At 44.4% G+C, this 22,751-nt stretch overlaps 2 protein-coding genes across 2 annotated transcripts in view; one reads left to right on the forward strand and one right to left on the reverse strand.

Annotated features, from left to right (window-relative positions):
* The window catches only part of SCAPER (S-phase cyclin A associated protein in the ER), a 135,718-nt gene extending 117,680 nt beyond the window's left edge, over window positions 1–18,038 (forward strand). Inside the window, exons 30-32 of the mRNA XM_041489801.1 lie at window positions 13,241–13,432; window positions 15,969–16,020; window positions 17,604–18,038. Of these exons, the coding sequence (XP_041345735.1) occupies window positions 13,241–13,432; window positions 15,969–16,020; window positions 17,604–17,698 (339 nt within the window). The 3' untranslated portion in view covers window positions 17,699–18,038. The remainder of the gene's footprint in view (window positions 1–13,240; window positions 13,433–15,968; window positions 16,021–17,603) is intronic.
* A 2,249-nt stretch (window positions 18,039–20,287) lies between these two features.
* On the reverse strand, window positions 20,288–22,751 carry ISL2 (ISL LIM homeobox 2). Its single transcript, XM_041489800.1, has 6 exons — window positions 22,694–22,751; window positions 21,566–21,755; window positions 21,113–21,372; window positions 20,791–21,074; window positions 20,535–20,705; window positions 20,288–20,404 (listed from the first exon to the last, which is right to left on the reverse strand). The coding sequence occupies exons 1-6, from the start codon at window positions 22,749–22,751 to the stop codon at window positions 20,288–20,290; spliced, it is 1,080 nt and encodes a 359-aa protein (XP_041345734.1).

Below are 22,751 nucleotides of genomic sequence, written 5' to 3' on the forward strand. Positions count from 1 at the left end.
CTTGGGGCTGAAGGTGGCCTCTGCAGCTCTCAAAGTCAGGTTTAGGGTTTCAGTCAGACAGCCATGCTGTGTCAGTCCTTTAAGTACCCTAAAAGCTCTCTTTTAGGGTGGTTTGCTTTGGAGGCACCAATGTCGGATGTCATGACATTACATTTTATGTAATTTCTAATAATCCTCATTAATAGGATTTTACCCGAGGAAGAGACGTTTGGGTTTGGCTTTTTTGTTTAGAAAAGCATTTTGAAAAACTGAAGCTTTCCTCACTCAGGTACTTGAAAAATACTGGGAAGGATTTTTAGTGAAAGGAAGTAATTTTTCTACCAGGCAAAGCAGTATGACTTGCTTATGGTCATTATTTTAAGGTGCTCTTTGTGTTGTGACTTCTACTAGACAGGCTGCTTTTCATGAAGAGGGAAGTTCTTTCTATTCATTCAGTTATGGTTTAATTTTTTATTATGTTAAGAGCTTCCAATTTTTTCTTCCGTTGTTGATCATCTGGGGAGTCCTACTAAAAATAAAAAATTGGTCTCACAGTGAAAGTTTTCAAATAGTAGGCTTGAAGTCCTGGCAAGTACAGTGTAATAAAAATAGATACACTAGACTTGAGCTATGAAAACAAATTTCTATAAAGGCAGATAGCTCTATTTAGTATTTGAATCAACTTTAACTGAGTCCATAACTGACATATTTCAAGGCAGATTCAGGTTCTGCTTGCAGTCAAATGTGCATTTGTTTGGAAAAATTTGTAGTTTAAAGTCATTTCCTCTCTAAATTTGTATTTTTTATTGCAAATGGAGGTATGTTTCATTCCTTTCAATACTCAACACAGAAAAGGACAAACAGTTGTTTGGAGTTTTCAGCATCCCTTTTTGTGGTTCCTTTGTCCATCCACATCAACAGATAAATATCCAAAGCAGCATACTGGAAGAAGGAAAAAAGGGCAACTTAAGAAAAATAAAAAAAGCAAAGCAGTTCCCCGGTTTGGAGAATAGATAGATTTCTAAAACAGAAATGTTACAGCCTGTCAACCTTAGCACTGACCTTCTGTAGTAGTACTGTGATTTAAGTAAGTGAACTACTACCACTATGCAGTCAAAATCATAAGAGGGCAATTTCCTAAATATTTCACATTCATAGAACAAAATCTTCCAAGAGCATCATATGCCAGTCATTTAGTATAATACAGGTTTGGCTTCATTTATTATGCTGTCTGTAGAAGTCTTTAGAGTTAGTTGAGTAGCAGATGAAGAAGGAAGGAGGAAAGTGCTTTTCTCTTGTGCAGCTGGGAGCCTGAGATTTCCCCAGCTCCAGGAGCCCTGACCCCTCCTGCTGGGTCCCACACAGAGGCTCTGCCTGGGCTCCCACTTGGTGTTTGCACCACGCCTGGCTCTTGGGCCAGCCCCAAGTGATTCTGTCGAGGAGCACTGAGGACAATGGATTCCTGAGGAACACATTCCTGAGTGTTTTGATAGTGCTTGCTCTGTTTATTTTAAAAAGGCTGTGATTTTGCTGACTCTGCCCACATATAATATATTAGTAATATTCCCTTCCTTCGTTCCTATTTTGTTTTAATATTCATAAAGCTGTTCCAGGGCAGCTGCTGTCACTGAAGAAATAAATCAGTTATGGAAGTGCAAACTGCAGAAGGCGAGGAGTGTTTCTTTAATATTTGAAGCTTTGCAAGGCCAGTGGTGAGGCCTGAGCTGCCCTGTCTGTTCTGTATCCATACGTGAGCTCGTGTTTGCTACGGAGCCAGACAGCCCCTGCTCACAGCCCAGCTTCACTGGGCATCTGCTCCTTGGAGGGGCAGCAGGGAAAAGGGATTCTCTTGTTCTGGCCACCGTTTAATCTGCTGCTGTACAAAAACAGGTCCCATGACACCCAGGATGGACATGTAAAGCTGAACTGTGTAATAAAAATAATGTCCAATCTTTCAATAGCCGACCCTACTATATCAGACTGTAGAATTACAGTTTCTAATTAAAATATTCTTGATAATTTAAATTATCCTTCTATTTCATTACATTTTTATTCCCTTTTATTGTTTGATTTAATTAGTATAATGAATATAATTAGCATGTGCTGTCAACTAACCTTATTTACATATTATATTGAATAATTGAATGTGGTCCTGTAATTAAATTAACAGGAATGACAGATGATTTGCTTTCTTTCACATTGCTGCATTGGGAATAGAAATCTTTCCATATTCATTGCAGTTAGGGAATATTTTTCATCTGAAAAGTCCTCACAAATCAGATCCTCAGACTCAGGGTCTTGCTGATAGGCTCCAAAAGAAGTTGCATTGTTCGTTTGCATTGCTATGCCTTTATTTAAATAAAAATAGCTTTTTGTTGTGCCAGTCTTTGGTACACACTGTATTTAGAGTGCTCTAGAAGAATCCCACCAACTTTAACAGTTTGTAAGATAATAACTGTATGCTTTTAGAAGATACTGTTGCTAGACTGCAAAATAAAATCTCTGCTGAAAGAGTTAGGAAAAAGTGTGTGCAGCTTTTCAGAACTTTGTTGTAAAAATAGGCTTGTAGATAGAAGTAAAAAGTTCTCTCAGAAGTTTTTCAAAAATTTACAGGCACACTATGTGTCCTTGAAGAAGGGATTTCATTCCCAGAAGTCTTCCAGCTGCATGTCTCACTTCTCTGTCCAAACCCTCTGTCCTCAGACATTTGTGTCCATAGCAAGGTCTATTACTATAAACTCATAAGTAATTGAAATGTTAATATCTAATGATCCATATGCTGAAAACAGAAGCACATGGAATTAGATGTAATAGTATCAGTCACCTACTAGCAATTACTCCTTGCTATACAGGAGTGGAAAATTTGTTGCAAAACATGTTTCAGGCATCCCAGCTAGCTCCAGGTAAAGGAGTAAGGAGCAGTGAAATTACAGGATATTTTGGGAGGGAATTTCTCCCATGTTAAATATGTAAAATGTCACACAGAAGTATCACAGGTAAAAATATAATGTGTAAAGTAATTGAAATATTGTATGGTAGGCACAGTTCTGAAAGGATCTTGAAATTTAGGACTCGCTTGTGGCACCCAAAGCGTGGTAGTTAGTCCCCAATAAAGGTTTCATCCCAAGTTTATTTTCCCTTTTTTGTTAAATGATTGACTTATGGTCATATTTTTTTCTAAACATTTCTTCTGTGTGGTAAGTCCTTCTTGTGTAATAAAGTAGCAGGAGCCTTTGACGGTGTGTATCACAAATACGTATCTGTGTATGACACAGCCTAGCTGTGGTTACAGGTACTGGGCTGCAAGGGACACTTACAAAGGGATTTAAGATTAAAAGTGACCTTCTGGAGAGAAATTATTTGTGCTTTTGACAGAGTTAGTACATACTGAGTTTTAGCATGGGGCCAGTTTTCTCTAGTGTTAGAGGGAAGGAAGAAAAATACTTCTAAAATGGAAAAATGGTGAAAATCGGAAGTCAACAGGAAAACTTGCAAGTTATAAAAAATATGTAGAGTTTCCATATGGGTTGTTTACTAGAGGCCATCATTAAACTTTCATAGTTTACGTTGCTTTTGGGGCTGTGGAGGAAGTGGAACAATTTTGATTTGGTAGGTGGACTTTATGAAAATATGGCACAAAGAGTAAAGAGGCAGGAATTGGTAGTTACCATGCAGTTAACATCCCTATTTGTAAGTAAATCAGATCTGAATTTACTTAATTCTGAATTTGTTAGTTTCTTCTCAAACAGGGATTTTTAGGAGTATTGATTTCATGTTGAGGTTATGGGTTTTTTCGTTAAAACTTCTTTTAAAAGCCCCACACCCTGATGTTTTAAAGCTTTATAGCTTTGAACAAGAAATACGCCTGGTAAATTTTGTGGAATAGCTGATTTTGGCAAGTGAGTGATTCACGTGAAGTTGTAGTCTTGACTCACATTTAGAAGCACTTGAGCTTGTGAACAGAAATCCCCTGAGGATTAAAGTGCCCGAGTTGGAGCTGAGTACATTAAGGCAGCTCTGTAATGTATGCCTTGGCTCTCACAGCCTTCCATCCTCAGCCACATAAATTCACTTAAGTGAACCGATGTCTTCAGGAGAGATGGCATTCCTGTCTGGGCAGTCAGGCAAAAGTGGGGATGCCTTTTAGGTAATTTGTCAGACACCTTTGTTGTTGTTTGAGCTTCCTGATTAACTTTTTCTTTTAAAGAATGATCTATGACAAAGCAAATCAAGTATGTCAGAAGCATTTGGGACTGCACATTTCATGTGTCACGTCTTAATTGTATTTCTAACATTCCAAAATACATCCTGGATTTTTTTGGGGTTTTTGAGAGGATGTGGGGAAGGTAATTTAATATGAGCGAAGACTTAGCATGAAGTAAAGTGTATTTAGTTTCAGTTCATGATGACTGGCTCATTCCTGTAGGGAGGAGAAGAGAGTGTATAGGAATTAGCGTGAGAAATTAATGCATTTGGATTTATCTTACTGTCTTCCTCTCAAACTGTAAACACGGAAGAATAAACTTATCTCTCAATGTCATAAAAGCCAGTCATTTCAACAGCCTTCAAATGCAGTCCATAACTGAGGCTTAGAGAAGGGAAGGGAGCTGCTGCTGCCTCCGGAGAGCCGCGTTGTAATCTTACTCCTGGGTCAGGATAAAAGGAGTTCGGTGGTCTCAGCTTAATGCCCAGTGGAACTTCGTCCACATCGAGGAAGGAGCCCAGAGTTTGGCATAATGGTGCTCGGTGAGCAGTTTGTCCCCGCTCAGAGCCGGGCCCGGGCCGGCTCGCACGGAGGCCGAGCTTGCGCAAGGCCGCTGCCGCTCCCGCCCGGCGCGGCGCTCGCCCCTCCGCTTGGGAACCGCTTTTCACACGGACACTTGAAACACAGTCTAAAGCCTGCAAATCTTTAATCGGCCTTGCGAGCTATTGTCTGTCTCGCCTCATGTGTGAGGGAACTCCCTGTGCCTCTCTCATAAACTCTCGGCTCTCCCGGCCCCGCAGAGCCGCCGCGGCTGTGCCCCGGCCCCACGCAGCGGCAGCGTCGGCTGCTCTGTGTTCCCGGAGCTGACAGCTCCTCCTTGGATGCTGCTCCGGGGGTGGCAGCCTGCGAGAGGCCCGGAGAAGTCTCCCCAGCCCCCTGTGTCATGTTCAGCTCAAGTCACACTTGTTTGAAGCGATACTGAAACATAAAGAACAAAATGCATTAATGGAGTACTATGGAAAATGTTGCTCGTCTTCCTCTCCCCGTAGTAAAGGGTAAATTGTAGCTCATTTTTTGTGGCAGAAAAGCACATTTTCTTTGTCTCTCTTTGAAGCTTTGTCTCAGACAGCTCTGTAATATGTCCAGTGGCTCAGTGTTTCACAAGCTTTTTAGTTGATGATTGGATGCTTTGACAAACCCTTTACATTTCTTGTGGAAGCCATAAGACAAAACGTGCTAGGAATAATAATTTCAAGGCTATATAGCTTACTTGTGACTAGAGTTCCAAAGTGTGACAGAAAATATTTGCTTTTGGAGGGAGAAAATGCTCTGAGACACACAAAAAGATTTTATGTGTTTTAGGCTGCAATGTTTGCATTATTCACACCTTCTGGGGATTTTGACCCAAACTAGCTGTTTCCAAGGATGCTGGCAGAAACCTCAGCTACTAGTTTGCCTGAACTTCTGTAGACTGGTCCTGTTTCTTCTCTGCCCTTTAAATCATCTTCATTCAGATGATCATTCAGAGGAATTGACTGGAGAGTTGTGCCCACAGCAGCAGCCTGAGTTTAAAGGGGCTCATCATCGAAGCTGGGGATGTTATCTGAGCGTGAAGATGATTCTTCAAAAACTGTGCAGGGCTACAAATGCTGATTCTGATCACTTCAGGGCTCGGAGTAACACCTGAGGATTTGAGATGTGTTGTGATGGGTTTTTATTTTACCTGACAGGAGATAGGTATTTCTCATACACTGGATCTATAATAATACTTTCTGATTAAAAATTATTAGGCCATCACTTAAACATATGAATCTTCTGTTACATTATTGTGGAAACAAGCTTAGAATTTTCTAGAAAGCACTGATGCCCTTTGGTTTAACAGGGTCCTTAAGTATATGATTAACATGAAGTGTGAGAATAACCTCACATTTAAATATTTATTTTTATGGTAATAAATGCTAAAATGCTATCACTCCGGAAGTTAGGCTTTTCCTTAATACCTTCTCCAGGTCAGATATTAGATTATTATTTTCTCCTGCAGCTTGCACAAGTATTACATTCACAAGTAACCTCAATGCATATTAGAATTGCTTCCATTTTCTTTCATTACATTGTAATGAAGTTTATATTTTACAATATTTGTTTAACATCATTTATTTATTGTTGAATTTAATCTTATGTATACTTCATTTGTTATCTTATAACTGAGGTGACTTGTTCTTCGTCATTTTGGCCTGCATTTTCTGCATTTTTTCAAAAGTTTTATATAGCAAACTTTTGCTAGATTTTCCACTAGCATCACTTTTGATAAACATTTTTACATTTTCAGTGCATCACTGTCCTGGTGGTTGGCCCTTGTCCTATCCTAAATGTTCATATGTCTTAGGATGGTTACACAAAAACCGATGCAATGATTTTTTTCTGTGACGCATACACAGAGCACCCTTGAATGTGCTTAAACCAAAGAGCTCTGAAAGGACAATGCTTAGAATGTGGTTTATAGGAAGACTCATGTTATTCCTGAACCACCCTTATCTTCTCTCTGAAAGCTTACACGTGACACTAAGAAAATAAACACTGGAATTTTTCAAATGGACAAAATTCTTATTTTTAAATTTCAGTGTAGCATTCTGGAACTTTCTTTTTGCTTGGAAATGGTGCTCTGATTCCTGAGAAATGCCAGGAGGAATTTAGAACATTCTTTGCTCAGAGCTTTGCCAATAGTGGAGTTTGCAAAATGGAAAGAAAAGAGCTTGACCTTAAAACAGAAGAAGAGCCTAAGTGGTGACATATTCTGCTGATTAAATGCTGGCAGTATGAGATCTGTTTATATAGAAGCAAAGAAATAATGCAGATCTAACTTTGAAGAGAAACTCTGGACTACTAATATAAAGACTTATTTCTTTTACAAAGTTGTAAATAACCTGACATCAAATAAAAGGGATTTAACTGTTTGATGGAATACTGTTACAGGAATTAGATGCACAGTTCCTGTTCAATGAAATTATTACTTGTTAGTACAAATTAGAATTGGCATTTATATAAATGATAAATACATGGATAAGAAACATTAGTGGTTCCCATACTGAGTACCATTTTAAAATGCTAATGTTTACAATGGCCATGTTGTAGTTTGGAAGCACAGGTCATCTGAGATAGCAGAGAAGGCAGGGAGTGCCTCTCGGAGAACCATTCACTTTTTAAACTGAGCTGCTCTAAGAAAAGTGCATCTGAACGTGAGCTACATTATAGCAGAAGAGCACAGACAAGTAAAGGGCACATTTTAATGCTTCGTTTCATAAAAATGAAAGGAAATTCTGTTGGGAAGGATGTTTTTCTAGAAAGTGAATTCAGCTGCTGGTAAGAAGCACTGTGTTTGTTTCTAAGTACCTGTGGAACACCCCGTGTCGCTGCCAGGCTTTTCTCCAAGAGCCAAAGAAGGTTTTGCTTCAGGAAGTTCTGAACTTTCCAACTGCTTGTTCCTGTATCCACATTAGGATAACTTTGTCTCAGTTTTCACTTGAGAAGAGAGCTACAACTCCTAATATTTAGTTAAAACTAACAAAACCCATCAGCCTGACTATAGACTACAAAGACCACAACATTTTCCTGCAGAGTCAGTCACACAAGAGCAGTGCATTTGGATGGCTTGTAAGGTTTTGTTCAAAACTCCACATTCGGGTTTGTGCCTACAGATTTCAGTTCTCTCCTTGGCAATCTTTTTCCTTTCTCTGCTGCCCGTTTTCCCCTCCTTGTGTGGATGAAAGGAGCTGATGGGCTGCAGAAAGCAGGCACAGCTCCCATGGCCTGGCTGGGAGTGGTGGTGGAGGCACTGCCAGGGCTCAGATGGCAGTGCAGCTGCTGGGTGTTGTCTCCTTTTGCCTTGGCCGTGCCCCTGTGGCTGCCATGTGTCCCAGCAGTGCCACTGGTGCCAGCTGTGCCTTTGCTCCCAAAGTTTCTTCCCAAAGTGAATCTTTGTTTTGTCCTTCCTCAGACAAAAAAGTTTGCTGCTGGCTTACTCTTCTACCTGACTACAAAATTAATTAGCTTATTTAAAAGATCATTCTGGTGGGTTTATTGTATATATTGACAGAAATAACTCACATGAATGATGTTTTTACAGAGCTGCAAATGTCCGAGTGAAGCAAGAAAACCTAAATCCACCAGTAGAACTAGACTAAATATTGCTCTAAAAATCAGCACTTCCAGTCTGCAGTAATCCTGGGCTAACCTTGTGTAGTGCACAAGCCGTGAAAAAGTTCTTGGTCTGACACTGAACCGTTTATTTTGTTATTTGTAATAAAGTATCTGACAGTATTTAGCATACGTGCATAGAACCACTGGAAACTGATCTAGGATCGTAATCTTCCTTAAATATCTGGAAGATTGCAAGCAGAGTTTTAAATTCAGTTAGTTCCCCTTTTTTGAATGCAGTTAAACTTGGAAAAAGAAACTCAGATTGTCACCAAAAATGCTACTCCATAATAAATCTTCACAGGGCAGTTTAATTGAACTGCTAGTTCTTGACAAATTACTAGCATGCATCTCCATTACATGTCTATTCAGAACATATGAATATATGAATGATATGAATCTATGAATTATCAATTCACTTCAATGTAACTAATACTTGTTCAGTATTTTACATACGGACATTCTTCAACTTTCTCAATGGCATTTTAGTTTTGTTGATGAAAATCCTGTTTGTACACTCAGTTATCTGATTATGAAAATATAGTTTCAAAGGCAAGAGGATTCTTTTTTTAGTTTTCAGTAAAATTAACTGTTGAATTGGTAAGGTTTTACATTTGATATGACATGTAACTGCTGAGACATTCTGTGTCGTTGCTGTACCATTCCAAAGTTCTGGATCCTGTTAGGTATGAGGATTTTATTACCTTCCTTTGACAAAAATACATACATATGCATTTTAAAGTAATGGTAGTTTTCACTGATAAAAGGAATACAGAGAAAGATTACGTGAAGAACAAATATATATATATATATGCAGTATAAAAATGGAATTAGGAGGTGTTCAGCAAAACATCTTTCCTTTGCTAATTCTTGGGCGAAGGTTGCCCCTGTGTGTGCTACTCATTATCTCCCTGCAAGGAAGGAAAGGAGCTGCACTCTTATGGTTCTCATTCCTGCAGCAGCATCAGAACTTTAATTCTGGGGCCCTTGGAGCTCACTGAAAAATGAAATGAGCTGCAACGTTTCCCTTTGCTACCCAGAAGAAAATCGTGCCCGAGTGTTCTGGATTCATATGGTCTGCTAGTTCCTTAGCAAAGGCATTCAGTCCTGGGAAGTTGTCCTTTGCAAGGTGCCAGGAAGCAGTGGCAGGAGAGTAAGGCTGCTGTCCTGGGGGACATGCAGGGAAGGACTGAGTATCCAGGATGGAATATCCTTCTGGAATATCCTTCCAGCAGTCACATCAGGTCTGGAGCCAGACACCCTACCTGAGTGACAGGGGAGGCCTTATCTCCCAGCAGAATGATGAGTTCCCCTCACTACTTTATTACTGTTTCATACCACATGGAGCTTTTAATTTTTTTGATTGATTGTCCTATTTTATTGCTCAAGTGCTGTGTGGCATATTGCTGGCTTTTGTCATTGGAGTCTGTTTTGAAAGACTGACTTTTATACTGCTTCAGGCTTTCACAGTGAGAAGTGCAGCAAATGGCCAAGCAATACACTTTATAGGGAATATTGGCCCAAATAAACGTGAGGAAAAACATGGATTCCATCTAGAGACTTCAGAAACCATGAATCATGCTTTCCTAAGTGATAAACTTCAGAAATACCAGTACAGTGGATGGGGATGATGATTGCACTTGGGAGAGCAGAGTGCACTTCCCAGAGAGTCACACGGGAGCATGGATTGCTGGTAGGGCAGGGGAGAGAGCCTGACCCGCTGGCTATTGGAGATGAAGCCAATTAGCAGGACCTGCAGAAGGCTATAAAGTGGTGGGAGTGACAGAAGATAAGTGATAGGCAGCCCTGCAAGGTGTTGCTCAGTGGAAAGTTGCCACAGGTCACCACATCACTCATGGTGCTGGACAGTTGGCTGTGGTGCAGCGCGCGTGGTGTGGGAGACCTGGACGTGCAGACAGACACCACCAGGCAAGACTGGACTCCTGAAAGTGAGAATTTGAGTTGCTCCAGTCTCTCCTCAGCAGGCTTTTACACTGAGAGCAGTGTTGGCCAGTGCTTTCTGGTGTGCTAAACCTGAATTCTCACCCACTCTGTAACAGGGGCTCCACCTCCAGGATGGATCAGGGCCTGGAGTTGGCTGGTGGCACAAATGAAAACTTCCTTCATTCATCATGAAAGAGCATTTCAGGAACCTATTTGCTGTGTCTCCTACCTGTGTGCTGTTTTTTCACAGGATTGTTCCAGCATTTAGTACATGTTGGGCCATAAATAAGATAAATTAAGCTGGAAATTATTCCAGCTAAGCACAGGCAAAACCAATAAAGTTGTATGAATATCTGTCAGTTTTGAGAATAAGCAATGTTTTAAAAGGAAATACAGAAAACATCAATGTGAGTTTCCTGCTCTGGTTTTAAAAAAATAATTGTAGTTGCTTGGACTAATTTGATAGGTCTCAGTTCAGAAAAAGAAAACCACAAGCAAATATTAATGGAACATAGGCACATAGCTGAAGTTAAGCAGGTGCTTAAATGCTTGGCTGTACAGAAATGCAGTGATTTAATTAGGATCTTGTTACATTTGACAGGCATATCTGATTTGCAGGCTAGAGAGAGAGCAACAAGAAAAGCTAATTCTAGGTAAATGTGTCTGGATCCCAGTCTGTGGCAGCAGGAGAGGCAAGCTGCATTTCAGTAAGGAGCTTGTATCTCTTGTATGAGAGCAGTTTGTAAGATGAGCATTCCATATTCCAGGCCTGCAAAAGTCCCTGGGATTATTAAGCCAAGTGACTATTCAAAAAGAAAGAAAAAAAAATCAAGCAAGAGAAGTGCAAGGTTTTCATTTTTCTTTGATGTTCATCTGCTAAGTCAAGTGCTGGCCTTCACTTTCTCCACCTATTGACAGTGAAACAAGGAATATGTGCTCTGCTGCAGGTTTATTTGATTGGGTTTTTTTCCAGTAAGGGGTGACTCATGTTTTTTTTCTTCAGAGTACATAATAGAGTGTATCAGGTTTAGTAGCTGCATTAGTACAATGAACTGAAATCATTAAATTGATTCCACATGTGATAAATACCAGATTAAAACAGTCAGCAACCCCTCGATATCCCTTCCTATCTTTAATGTTGATAACATCATAGTAGTAAAGCTGTTGAAAATAAAAAGATAATGAAATAATAATTCCGTGGAAGCTATTTGGGTATCTGCAGGACTTCACTAACTATCCGTGGCATTTTTAGGACACGTAAAGGAAGTGAACTGTGAAATGAAAAATAAAAAGTCCCAAAAACTTATTTTCCTCTGCCTATTCATCAAGGGTATGGTGGCCATTAAAAAGAAATCAGGAGTTCTCTTGTTCTGTCCTGGATCAGAAATGCCAATTGTAGTTATTTTAGTACCAATTCTGATTGACTTTAAATACTTTTCTGATTATAGAATTTACCACAGAAAAATAGAACAGTATAATAGCCACTCTGGTTAATTTAAAACTTCAACAGTTCTCCCAAACTTGGGGGCACCTCTTGCTTACAGGGTGGGAGCTGAGAGTTTAGAATAATCCAAATGCTTCAATGATATTTTCCTCAAAACAATGTCTGAATGTATGCTTAATTGTCACTTTTTTGGCTGTCTTTTAAAAAATGCTCCTGTCTTTAAGAGCATTAGGACATTGCTACCAGTATTTTGAAAGGTTTTTCAGTGTCTTTTTTGACTGGTGAACTGAAAAAAAATGCAAACTATTATTTTGTTCATCTTGTTTTTAAACTGAACTGCATTATCAACTTAGTGTGTGCTCTGAAGGTATTGTTAAAAGTGCTTTGAAAACTTGTAAATCCCTGTAATTTATGTTCCTGTAGTCTCAACTGCTTCTTTCTGTCCTTCTGGTTTTAATTTGAATGCAGTCTTGTCTGGGTGTGTACCTGTAAAATTGTGTTTTTCCAAGTACAATTTACAGTCGTGACCCTCAGTTTTACAGTGTTGCAGCCTTATAGGAGCTTCCTCCTATGCTGAAAAGCCAACTTTGGGTCAAACAGCTCTTTCATATTGTAATTGTCTAATCAAGGTTACTTGGAACAGATCCGATTTGGGCATTTTTTACTTTATGGCAAAGATTTTATAAGAATATCAAGTGAAATGGAAAGGTTCCTTTGTAGGAGACCAGTGATAGCATTGCCTTATTTCTTCAGATGTATACAGTTGTAAACTTAGCCTTCTTCATGACAACAGTCCCATTTATCTAAACAATTCTCCTTTTAGAGCCAATGGCACCGATAGAAACCGAGATAAGGAGCGCAGATGGGAGGATCTCTCTGAGTCTCTCCTTACAGAAACTCCTCGCTGGGCAGCTCACAATCCCCTTTTCTTTTTGGTGCCTGAGAATGCGTGGCAGACATCTCCCCTGAAACACAGTCCTCTCGAATTGCCAGCTCCAGGAAGGGATGGTCAAGCTTCGGGAGGGTTTTTAAAATCCTGGTGATTTCTTCCTGGATTTTCTTTCCCCCGTGCTTAGTGCGTTCAAATGGCAGGCATCGGCGTTTTGTCCTTCATGCCTCTACCTTAGAATAGTCCCTGAGCTGTAATTCTTTGTCTTTTGAATTAAGGTATTAAATTATCTATTTTACTGTAATCTGTGAATTAATCCATTACTTATTTGCTGTCTTTTTGGGTGATACAGAAAAAAAAAAACAAACTTTTAGGGCTTTGTATTTTTTATATTACTCTGCAATAAAAATAGTACTTGCACACTGAAACAGAAGTTATTTGAACTAAATGTTATAGGCTTTATTTTTAGTCCTTACTCCTCATCCATGCTCATTTTTTTAGCATGACTTCAGCACCCATTCTGGTTAAGAGGAAGAGAAGAACAGATAGATCACGTGGTTTAATTTTGTTCTGTTTGTATTTTCAGATCATTGTACAGTCTGGCCGTCACCCCACGGTGCTGCAGAAACTCTGCCAGTTGCCTTTCCAGTATTTCAGTGATCCTCGTTTAATCAAAGTGCTCTTCCCTTCGCTCATAGCTGCGTGTTACAATAACCCTCAGAACAAGATCATCCTGGAGCAGGAGATGAGCTGTGTTTTACTGGCCACCTTCATCCAGGTATGGCTGCGGAGCTGTGCTCGCCTTTGCTCTCAGGGTGGGGATCTTCACTTCAGCAGAACAAGCAAACAGCGCTGAAGTGCTTCCAGACTCACTGCAGCTCTTCTAAACCACAGATTACGCCTGTACTTGAGGCATCTTATCACTCTGAAAGGTTACTGAGGAGTTCAGGTTCTCACTGTTCGTGCAGAATCCGGTTTCTGTTAAAGTTCCTGGATGTACTGGGAAGATTTGATGTAGATCTTAAAATATTTTTTTTTTTAAATTCCTGCCCATATAGCATATCTAAAATCAGTATATTAATGTGTTTACATATAAATATATAGTTGTATACTGTGTGCCATAGATTTACAGAGAGCTGGGTAAGTGTATGTATTTTTTTGCAGAAAATACACAAAACATATGTTACCAGTCTAATCTTGCAATCTTTATTTTTGACAGTAAGCCACCGAGGTCATTACAAATACTGTTTCGAATAAAGATTTGCATTATTTTTCTTCCCTTTGTCTAAATTTATATGCTGTTTTATCTATCAGATTTTTTGCCTGCCTCATGGTTTTCAAACATTTTATTGACTGTTTCCAGTGAATAAATGCAGTTTTCATAAACACCATACTGTTAAAAATAATAGCTTTTGGGAGTCTCTAACCCTGTATCAGTCACCTGAAAGTTACTGTTGTTGATAAAGAAATGTTAATCAAAATCCTTTCCCTAATGCTTTACAGCTAGTCCAATAATAGGCTACATGCATTTCAGAGAGAAAGCACAAGAACTAAATATTTACTAAAAGTCTTTGCATAACATCAAACTTAGGAGTGCAGCTACTTTTTATCCTTTTAATACTAAAATAATTGCAGAGCAGTTTTTTTAAAAGAAGTTTGGAACTTAGGATTAAAAACATTTGCCATACAGTAATGAACTTCCGGTTAAATACACAGCTATAATTCATCTTCTTTGGCTTTCTTATAGTGAAACTGAAAAATATAATTTATGCATTATTAGTAAGTGCGGCAAGTTTAGTTTGGGATTTTTTCAGCTAAAAAACAGGAGCGTGGAGGACAATGTTCCCTATATGAATAGTTAAGGTTGTTTATGTTGATTTCTGTTCTGTAAGAGATGAAATGGCACTAAAATCCCCAGTAGCTATGGTAAAGCGTAAGTATATTTATAAGGGTCAACGTTACTAATTTCATTTCCAGTTAGTTGTATCGCAGATCGCAAGTTCATGTACTGTGCCTGCAGGCTTTTAAAGAAAGGTGTTCTATTAAAATGTGGAAGAGCTGTTGTGCTGTGAAGTGTCCTGTCACTGCTGACTTCAGTGGTCCTTCAGTATTTTGCCCATTTTAAAGTCTAATCCCGAGTGTTGCACACGCACACACGGAGCGCGGTGCTGGCAGGATCCAAGGAATGCTGAGATCCCGCACACGCAGAAGGGACCCTGCCACTCCGCTTCTGTTTCAACTCGCTGCTGTTTGTCAAACAAATCTCTCATTTGCTTCAGTAGAAGGTTTGGGAAAGACTCTAAAATGTTGCCCTGTGACTAGAAAATGAGATTCTTCCTTTGCCAGGGAACGCCAAAAGAAGTCCCATTTGCGTAAAAGTTCGGTGGTGTGTACGAATATAACACTTAAATACAGTGTGTTAAATGTGCAGCCAAAATCAAAGGAAGAGCATTTCTGCATTTTACAGTGCTCTCCCTAACAATAGATTTATTTCCATCAGCTGAAGTTTGCATCAGCCTGTTTATTTTTGTTACTTCTGTTTGGAGATGTGCAGGAATAAGTAGAAACATTCAGGAGTATCCATGATTTGCTGTGCTGCGTCTTATCTCGGGTAATCCCTTCCTCAGTACTCTGCTGGGTGGAGACTCCAGCACAGGACAGGATCTGTAGTGGGGAGCGGGCTGGTTCTGGGCGAGGTCGGTGTCCGTGCTGGCTTGAGGATGCTGCACCCCAGCACCGACAGCAGCGGGATTGCGCGGTGCTCCGCGCTGGGGCACAGCTGGGGGCACAGCTGGGGGCACAGCTGGGGGCACAGCTGGGGGCACAGCTGGCTGCCAGGGCCAGCAGCGCTGGGCAGCAACTCCACCTTCTCCCAGCACCTCAGCACCTCAGGCTCCTGGATTGCTGGGAAGCACAGCTGTTGAAATTGGGATCAGTCATCAGTTTTGTAAGAGTGTATTTGGAGTTGGGAGCAAAAATCTGAAACACCATTTGTTTTACAGAAACATTGCTATGGTTAAATGGCTTAATAAAAATCACAATAATAACTATTTCCTAAGAAGACATTAACTAAAAATATATTTTTTGAAACAGATATAAATAAATGTATTAAAATCCACTGTAAATTACAGAATTTAAGTGCTGGCAGTACTGTATTATGAAACGTAGCAAACAAGCCAGAGTTTGTTAATTTACAGTTTATATGAAGTATTGGTATTTTTGAATGATTATGAAGACTTTTAAATGTTGTTTTAATTTCTCAGATATAAGATCTGAAAACCTGATGCCTTTTTTTTGTTTGTTTTCCCCTATAGGATTTTGCACAGAGCTCAGGCCAAATGGAAAATCAGTTATCTCAGCAGAGGGGTACGTTCCCTGCAGTGTCACAGAGTAACAGCTGGGTAGCAAAATGTATAGATACTGTGATTTAAGTTCTTTGAATCCGCATGGCTGAAAAGGAATACAGTAAATTTACAGTTTGGGGGTGGGCTCCCTGGCTTACATCCTGACCTATACATACATGTCTTCCAGTCTGCTGCTCGTCTGTCAGGGATTCAGACTGTTAATCTTTATTCAATGCTATGTGGTATCGTGTCTTAAAATGTGATACTGTACCTGCACATATTTAATTAGCTGACACAAAGGCTGCCTTCAAAAGTTTTAGGTTGCAGAAGCTATGCTGCCATGCCAATGCACTCAGGGAGCCAAAAATCTCTAAAATACTGTCCTGTAATTGTCCTTTAAAGTTTGTCAGTTTGCAGAAGAGTCGTGAGGTTTTTTTCCCCCTCAGTTATTATAAATATTATTTTAAATACAGTCAACCTTTCTAGGCTAAACATTTGAAAGATGCTCAGCTGAGATGGCTGTTACTTGCTAAAGACATCTGAAATTCAAGTGTTGATGGGCATCTGGTCTTGGGAATTGTGCATAAAATGTGACACTCAGACAGTTGTTTCTCCCTCATAAGTAGAAATCCACCACCATTTCCTCAGCATTTGCTAGGAGGTGAGTGGTTCTAGGTCTAAAGCATCAAGTTTTTGTTTAAAAATAAATTATAAAATGAAAGAAACTTTATGGACATTTTTACTGTCAACATCAGACATCTCAGTCTGAAACAGACTCATGCAGTGTCTGCAGCACCAACTTTCCAGGATTGTATTTCCATGAGATTCTTCTCAAGAAACATCTAAAATCCAAGTGGAAAACTTGCTTTTTATTTTCACTATTCAAACTGGAGGAACTTTTAAACAAAAATGTGGTAACACGAGTGTGATTTCTAAACAGTATCCAGTTGCAAAAAGTAAAGTTAGTAATTCGTAGGCAGGATTATTTTTATCTCGTATATCACTTGAATGTGAAGGATGGTGTGCCCCAAAAAAATGGGAATAATCACACTGACAGGAATAAAACCTGAAAGCACAAACTTCATAGCTGGGTGCTGCGTGGAGGGTCAGCCCCTCAAACCTGTGCACGGTGAAGTCCTGTCCACGTCACTGCACGCTCTCAGGAGTGAAAGCTGCATTTGTGCTCGTGCTCTGGGGAGTCAGGAGCACAACTCCTCTGCAGCCCTTTGTGGTAACAAAAAAGAAACTGCTGAGCAGAAAATACCACTGAAGCTTCCCAAAGTATAACGAGGCTGAGTGGTGTGTCCAAGAACATGAAGTGTGCAAAGATGTAAGGTGTTCCTTAGGCAGAGCCTGACCAGCTAGCAAATGGAAGCCTTTGCTCATCAGAGCCTCTGCTGCCATTCTTAAAGCCAAGCGTAGATGCCGTGAGCTCCACAGAAGTGTCACCCCATGGTCTGAAGAGATTTGGGTAGGGAGAGGGGAGTAAATTACTTAAAGTAATTTAAATATCTCAAACTGGCTGCACATTCATTATTCTTGTTTTACTGCCATCTTATCTTAAGAGGGAATAACTTGTGTAATTTTGTGTTCTGTCTTCAACAGAAAAATTTTTCAGTTCTCAAGATTATCTTGAGCTCTCCAACAGATTCCCCCGGCAATCCTGGGAAGAAGCTCGACAGTTCTTCTTGAAAAAATAAGAGTTGTATTTAGCTTTTAAATCCCTAACATAGTCACACTGACCAGTTCCTGCTGACTTCCTTCTTTAAAACGCTGTTCCGAAATGGTTTTGATACTCTAAATACTTGTCCTATAGATATATCATTTGCACTATTTATATAAGTACTGTAGATACTTCCAAGTTCTGTTTTGTAATTTTGATAATTTGAGTTCATTTCGTTCTTGTATCCAATGTCATGATTTTGGTGTTTTCTGCCCTGTGGTGGGACTTGCACTGCAGAACTGCTGAAATAAGGTTGCAAATAGAGAAAATATGTTCTATATATCTTGTAATAAAATAACTTATTCTGTCTTGTGTGATTCCTGTGTTAAAATCATCGGTGTGTTTGAATCACCATAAGCAACACAGAAAGAGAGAAAATAAAACACTCATAAGATGTTTTTCTCGGTAATAAAGAGTCAGAATAAAATCAAAATAATTCGTCAGATCTGGCCCCGGAGAAAGTTTGCTTATAATTTTTTGGGTTTGAGGATTGAGGATACGTCACCTAAGGCAGATTTTTTAGACCTCATGCATTTTTAACGCCTCGGCGTGGCTCGAGCGGGGCTCGCTGAGCCCTCGCGGCGCTCCGAGCGCGGCGGAGGCTCCGCGCGCCCGCTCCGGCCGGAGCCGCTTCCAGCGCGGCGGCGCTGAGGGGGCGCGCGACGCCCCGGCCCTGCGCTGCGGCAGGGCCGCCGCCGATCCCGGCCCGCGGGCACCGGGACCGCGACCCGGGCAGGACGGGAACCGCGACCGGTGCCGGAGCGTAGACCAGCACCGTGATCATGGCCGGCAGCAGAACAGTCCCTTCCTGGCGGCCCCGGGCCGCGGCCCCAGCGCCGCCCCTAGCTGCCCGGCCCGGCCCGGCCCGGCCCGGCGCGGGCCTGAGGCGAGACACGCGCCTCGCTCCAGCCCAGCCCTGGGAGACCGCGCGGAGCTCCAGCCCGACCCGGACGGAGCCAGGTAACGGCGGGGGCCCCGCGGCGGGGCTAGGAGGGCGGCAGGATCCCCATCCCCACCTGTCCCCAGCCGGGAGATTGCTCGTCCCGGCGGTGCAGAGCAGCCCCGGGCTGAGCAGCCCGGGACTCTCCGTGCGCCCCGACGGCAGCTCGCCCTGGGGGCCCGGTCCCTGCACACCCGCTCCGCAGTCTGTTGGGGTATGGAGCCACCGCGGCACCGCGCTGCCCATCCCCTGCAGCCCGGAGGGCTCCGGCAGGGCCCGGCTCTCCCCCGCTGCCCGGGGATGGGGTCAGGGGGCGGCTCGCCGTGGCTTGAGCTCGGGCGGGCCCGCGATCCCGCGGGGAGCTGGTCCTGAGCAGCGGGGTAAGGGGGAGGGCGCGGGAGCTGGAGCGGCCCTGCCGCGCTCCCAGGTGATGCCAGAGGCAGATAAGGAGTCGCCGCCTAGGTCTGGACGGGGGGATGGAGACGCGGAAAGGTAGGGCTCGCCTCGCCTCGCCTCGCCTCGCCGCCCAGGGGGAGCCCCGCCGCCCAGCCCCGCCACCCCCAGGGAGGAGGCGAGGCGGCCCCGCACCGCGGCAGGTGCAGACACGGCCGGACGAGCCTGGGGGCTACTCCGAAAGGGAAACCTGCGCTCCGCCTCCCCGGCTATAAATAAGCGGCCCCGGTTCTGAAAGCCGATTAGCGGGGTGCGGTGAGGCCGTGCGGGAGAAGCCGGGGCTGTGCCCGTCCCGACCCTCTCTGTTCCTCTCCCGATCCGTACGGCCGCGCCGCTCCGCGCCTGGGGTGCCCCTTCGCTGCCCTTTCGCGACTTTTTTTAGTTGGTTTTTGTTTTTTTCGTTTAAATCCATTTTTCTTTTCTTTTCTTTTTTTTTTTATTAAGTCCAAAATATTTAATCCCACTATTCAACCGCTGACTCTGACAATAAATAACAATAACTTACTTTTGATCGTTAAAGGCGCAAACAATCTGTCCTTCGTCCATTGATAACTTAACATTATTAGTACTGGTTTTCCCGTTAAAAAGTCTCGTTTCCGTGTCCCATTTTTCCAGCGATCGTGCGGGGCCGGGCATCGTGGCCCGGGAGAGGCATCGGTGTGAGATGAGGCTGGACGGTGCGGCTCCGTGGAGGAAGTTCCAGGCCAGCTCCACGGCCGCACGCCGGAGGAGTCTCTCCCCATTTTGTAGAATTTTTTATGATTTATTTTTCCCTTTCAAAAAGAAAAGAAAAACCGTCCCCAGCACAAACGGCGGGCGAGGAAGCCTGTCACCGTGCCGGGCTTCGGCGGGGAAATCCGAGTTTCTTTGGGGAAAAGAAACATCGAAATCCGCAGGGGAAAAAAAAAAAAAAAAAAAAAAAAAAACAACAAAAAAAACCAAAACCAAAACCACGAAAAAACCGGGGTGGGGGCTCTTTCTCCGGTCTGGTGAAGGCAGCGAGGATCCCGGTGCTTTTTTGGCCGACAGTAACATATTTTTTGTTTGTTTTTAAATAAGAATAATTAAAAAACAAAGGCGTTTGTCCGGCGCTCTGGGAGCGGCCCGGGGCCGGGTGTCTCATGCAGGGAGCGCAGGCATGCGGAGATCCCGCGGCGGGGCAGACGGGCCGCTTCACGTCTCGGCCGGGCTGGGTACCATGCTGTTGGGGGTGTCGGGGAGCTGGGAGGACAGCGAGGTCACGTCGCTGCCGGAGGAGGTGCCCAAGGAGCCGGACTCGGAGAAGGAGACCTGGGGGAGCAGCGGTGGTGAGGGCCTGGCGCGGTCGCCCCCTGCCCCGTCCCCCTCCCTCAGCACCGGGCCCGGCGGGCCGGCATCTGCCCGTCCCCTGCGGCCCCACGGACGGCCCGGCGCGGCTCACCAGCTGCTGGAAGGCGGCGGGCTGCTCCAGGTCGCTCTGCAGGGCGAACTCGCTGAGCGCCTTCCAGGGCGGCTGGTAGGTCTGAACCTCCACGGCGCTGCCCTGCACGGCGCTCTCGTGGCGGATGGGGCTGCCGGCCACCAGCGGCGTCCCGGTGAGGCCCTGCAGGCTCTGCGGGCACACGGGGATTCAGCGCGACTGCCGCCCGAACCCCCCACCCACATCTCCCTCCCCGCTGGGGAGGGCGGGCGCTCACCGTCTTGTCGTTGTGTTGCTGCTGCTGGAGCTGCTTCATGAGAATGGACTTTTTCTTGTCCTTGCAGCGCTTGTTCTGGAACCAGACGCGGATGACGCGGGGACTGAGCCCCGTCATTTCCACAAGCTGCTCCTTCATGAGGGCGTCGGGGCGCGGGTTGGCGGCGTAGCAGGTCCGCAGCGTGTGCAGCTGCTTCTCGTTCAGCACCGTCCGCACGCGGGTGGTCTTCTCCGCCGCCTTGTGCGCCGGCGGCCGCGGGGCGGGCGGTCGCCCGGGCACCGGCTCTGCGACGGGCGGGGAGGGCGCGCACCGTCAGCGCCGCCTGCGAGGTGCGCGGCGGCGGCCGGCGGCATCGCGGGACTGCGCGGTCCGCGGGCGACGGCGCCGTCGGGGGGCGGCCCGTGGTCGGCGCGGCAGAGCAGGTCGCGCTCCCGCAGACAAAACTGGTCCCCGGGCAGGAGCTGGCGGCCGCAGGCGGCGCAGCGGAAGCACTCCAGGTGGTAGACGTGGTCGCGGGCGCGCATCACCAGGTCGCTGCTGCTGAACGCCGCCCGGCACTGGGCGCACTTGATGCCGAAGAGCCTGCGGGGACGCGACGCGCCGTCAGGACCCGCGGCCGCGCCGTCGGGGCGGCTCCAGGCGGTGCCGCGGGTGGGGGCAGCGGCCGAGAGTCGGGTTTTCGTTGGGGGAAATTCGGGGAGTTTAAGGGGCTTTTGTGCTTTTTCGGGTCTGGGTTATTTTTTTTTTCTAACGAGCGCCGGCGCATTCGGGTCACCTGCTATAATCCCGTTTGCAGTAGGCCTTGCCGTCGCGCAGGAAGCATGTGCAGGTCTCGTCCAGGGGCTGCCCGCACTCGGCGCACTTGAGGCAGGCGACGTGCCACTCCAGGTCCGGCGACACCCGCAGCAGGAAGGGGTCCTGGATGCGGCCCCCGCAGCCCGCGCACAGGGCCAGCCCCGGCCGCCCTGCCGGGAGCGAGCGGGGTACGGTCAGAGTCAGCAGTGTGCCAGAGCAGAGGTCAGCAATTAGGGAAAAGCACATTATCTTTTTTACACTTCATCATTTTTTCTGATTCTGATTTGTTTTGGGTTTTTCCAAAATAGGTAGAAAGAGAAATAAAGAGACACACGGACAGAAAGGATGGAAACATGAAAGGAGACGAATTAATCTGGCCACAAGGCAAATAAATGCAGAAAGACAGAGATGTAAAAGTAGAATTTTGGAAAAGGAAAATAAAAGCAGAGCAGAGATACAAAACCAATAAAACAAGGGCTGAGAAAAACTTGAAAGAAATAAGGAAAGAAACAAAGAAAGAATGAACGAAAGAAATTAGGAAAAAGATATTAAAACAGAATGACGGAAGGAGATACAAAAGCATCGAAAACCCAGAGACGGTTAAAATGGAAACACGGACAAATGAAAACAGTAGGAGACATGGAATCAAAGAGATAGAAAGAGAAATAAAACTAAACAAGAACAGAAAGAAAATTTTAAAAAAAACGGAAAGAGAAATTTTAAAAAAGACAAACTGAAACACGAAAGAGATAAAGAAAGGAAAACGGTAACACGACCAAAGAAAGAAAAAAATAAAGGAAGAGCAGAGGGCAGCAGAGAAAGAAATGGAAACAGCCGAAAGAAATGAGCTCAGCGGCGCGGACAGCAGAAAGGACAGCGGGGCCGGGAAGCGCTGGGCACGAACGGCAATAGCGGCACCGGAGTTGCCGCGGGCCGAGCCCGCAGCCGCCCGCGCCCGCCATGGGGCCGCAGCCCTTCCCGGCGCTGTCAGCGCGCCCGCGGTCCGTCAGTCCGCCCGACGGCAGCGGCGGCGCGGAGCTCGACCCGCAGGGTCCCGCGCCCGCCCGCCCGCCCTGGCCCCGCGTTTCGCTGCGCTGCGCGCACTTACTCTTGGAGGGCTCCCCCATGGCGCCCGGGAGCGGCCGCGGGAGGAGGATGTCCACCAT

Source organism: Pyrgilauda ruficollis, unplaced genomic scaffold, assembly GCF_017590135.1.
Source record: "Pyrgilauda ruficollis isolate IOZ18807 unplaced genomic scaffold, ASM1759013v1 scaffold96, whole genome shotgun sequence".
Lineage (NCBI taxonomy): Eukaryota > Metazoa > Chordata > Aves > Passeriformes > Passeridae > Pyrgilauda > Pyrgilauda ruficollis.

Bases quoted from the DNA above. Each gene is read 5' to 3' on its own strand.
- ISL2 (XM_041489800.1), bottom strand. From the start codon at position 22,751: ATGGTGGACATCCTCCTCCCGCGGCCGCTCCCGGGCGCCATGGGGGAG. The intron at 21,756-22,693 runs GTAAGTGCGCGC...CGCTCCCGGCAG, and splicing joins CATGGGGGAGCCCTCCAAGA to GGCGGCCGGGGCTGGCCCTG. The intron at 21,075-21,112 runs GCGGCGCTGACG...CGCCCGTCGCAG, and splicing joins CGCCGCCGCGCACCTCGCAG to AGCCGGTGCCCGGGCGACCG.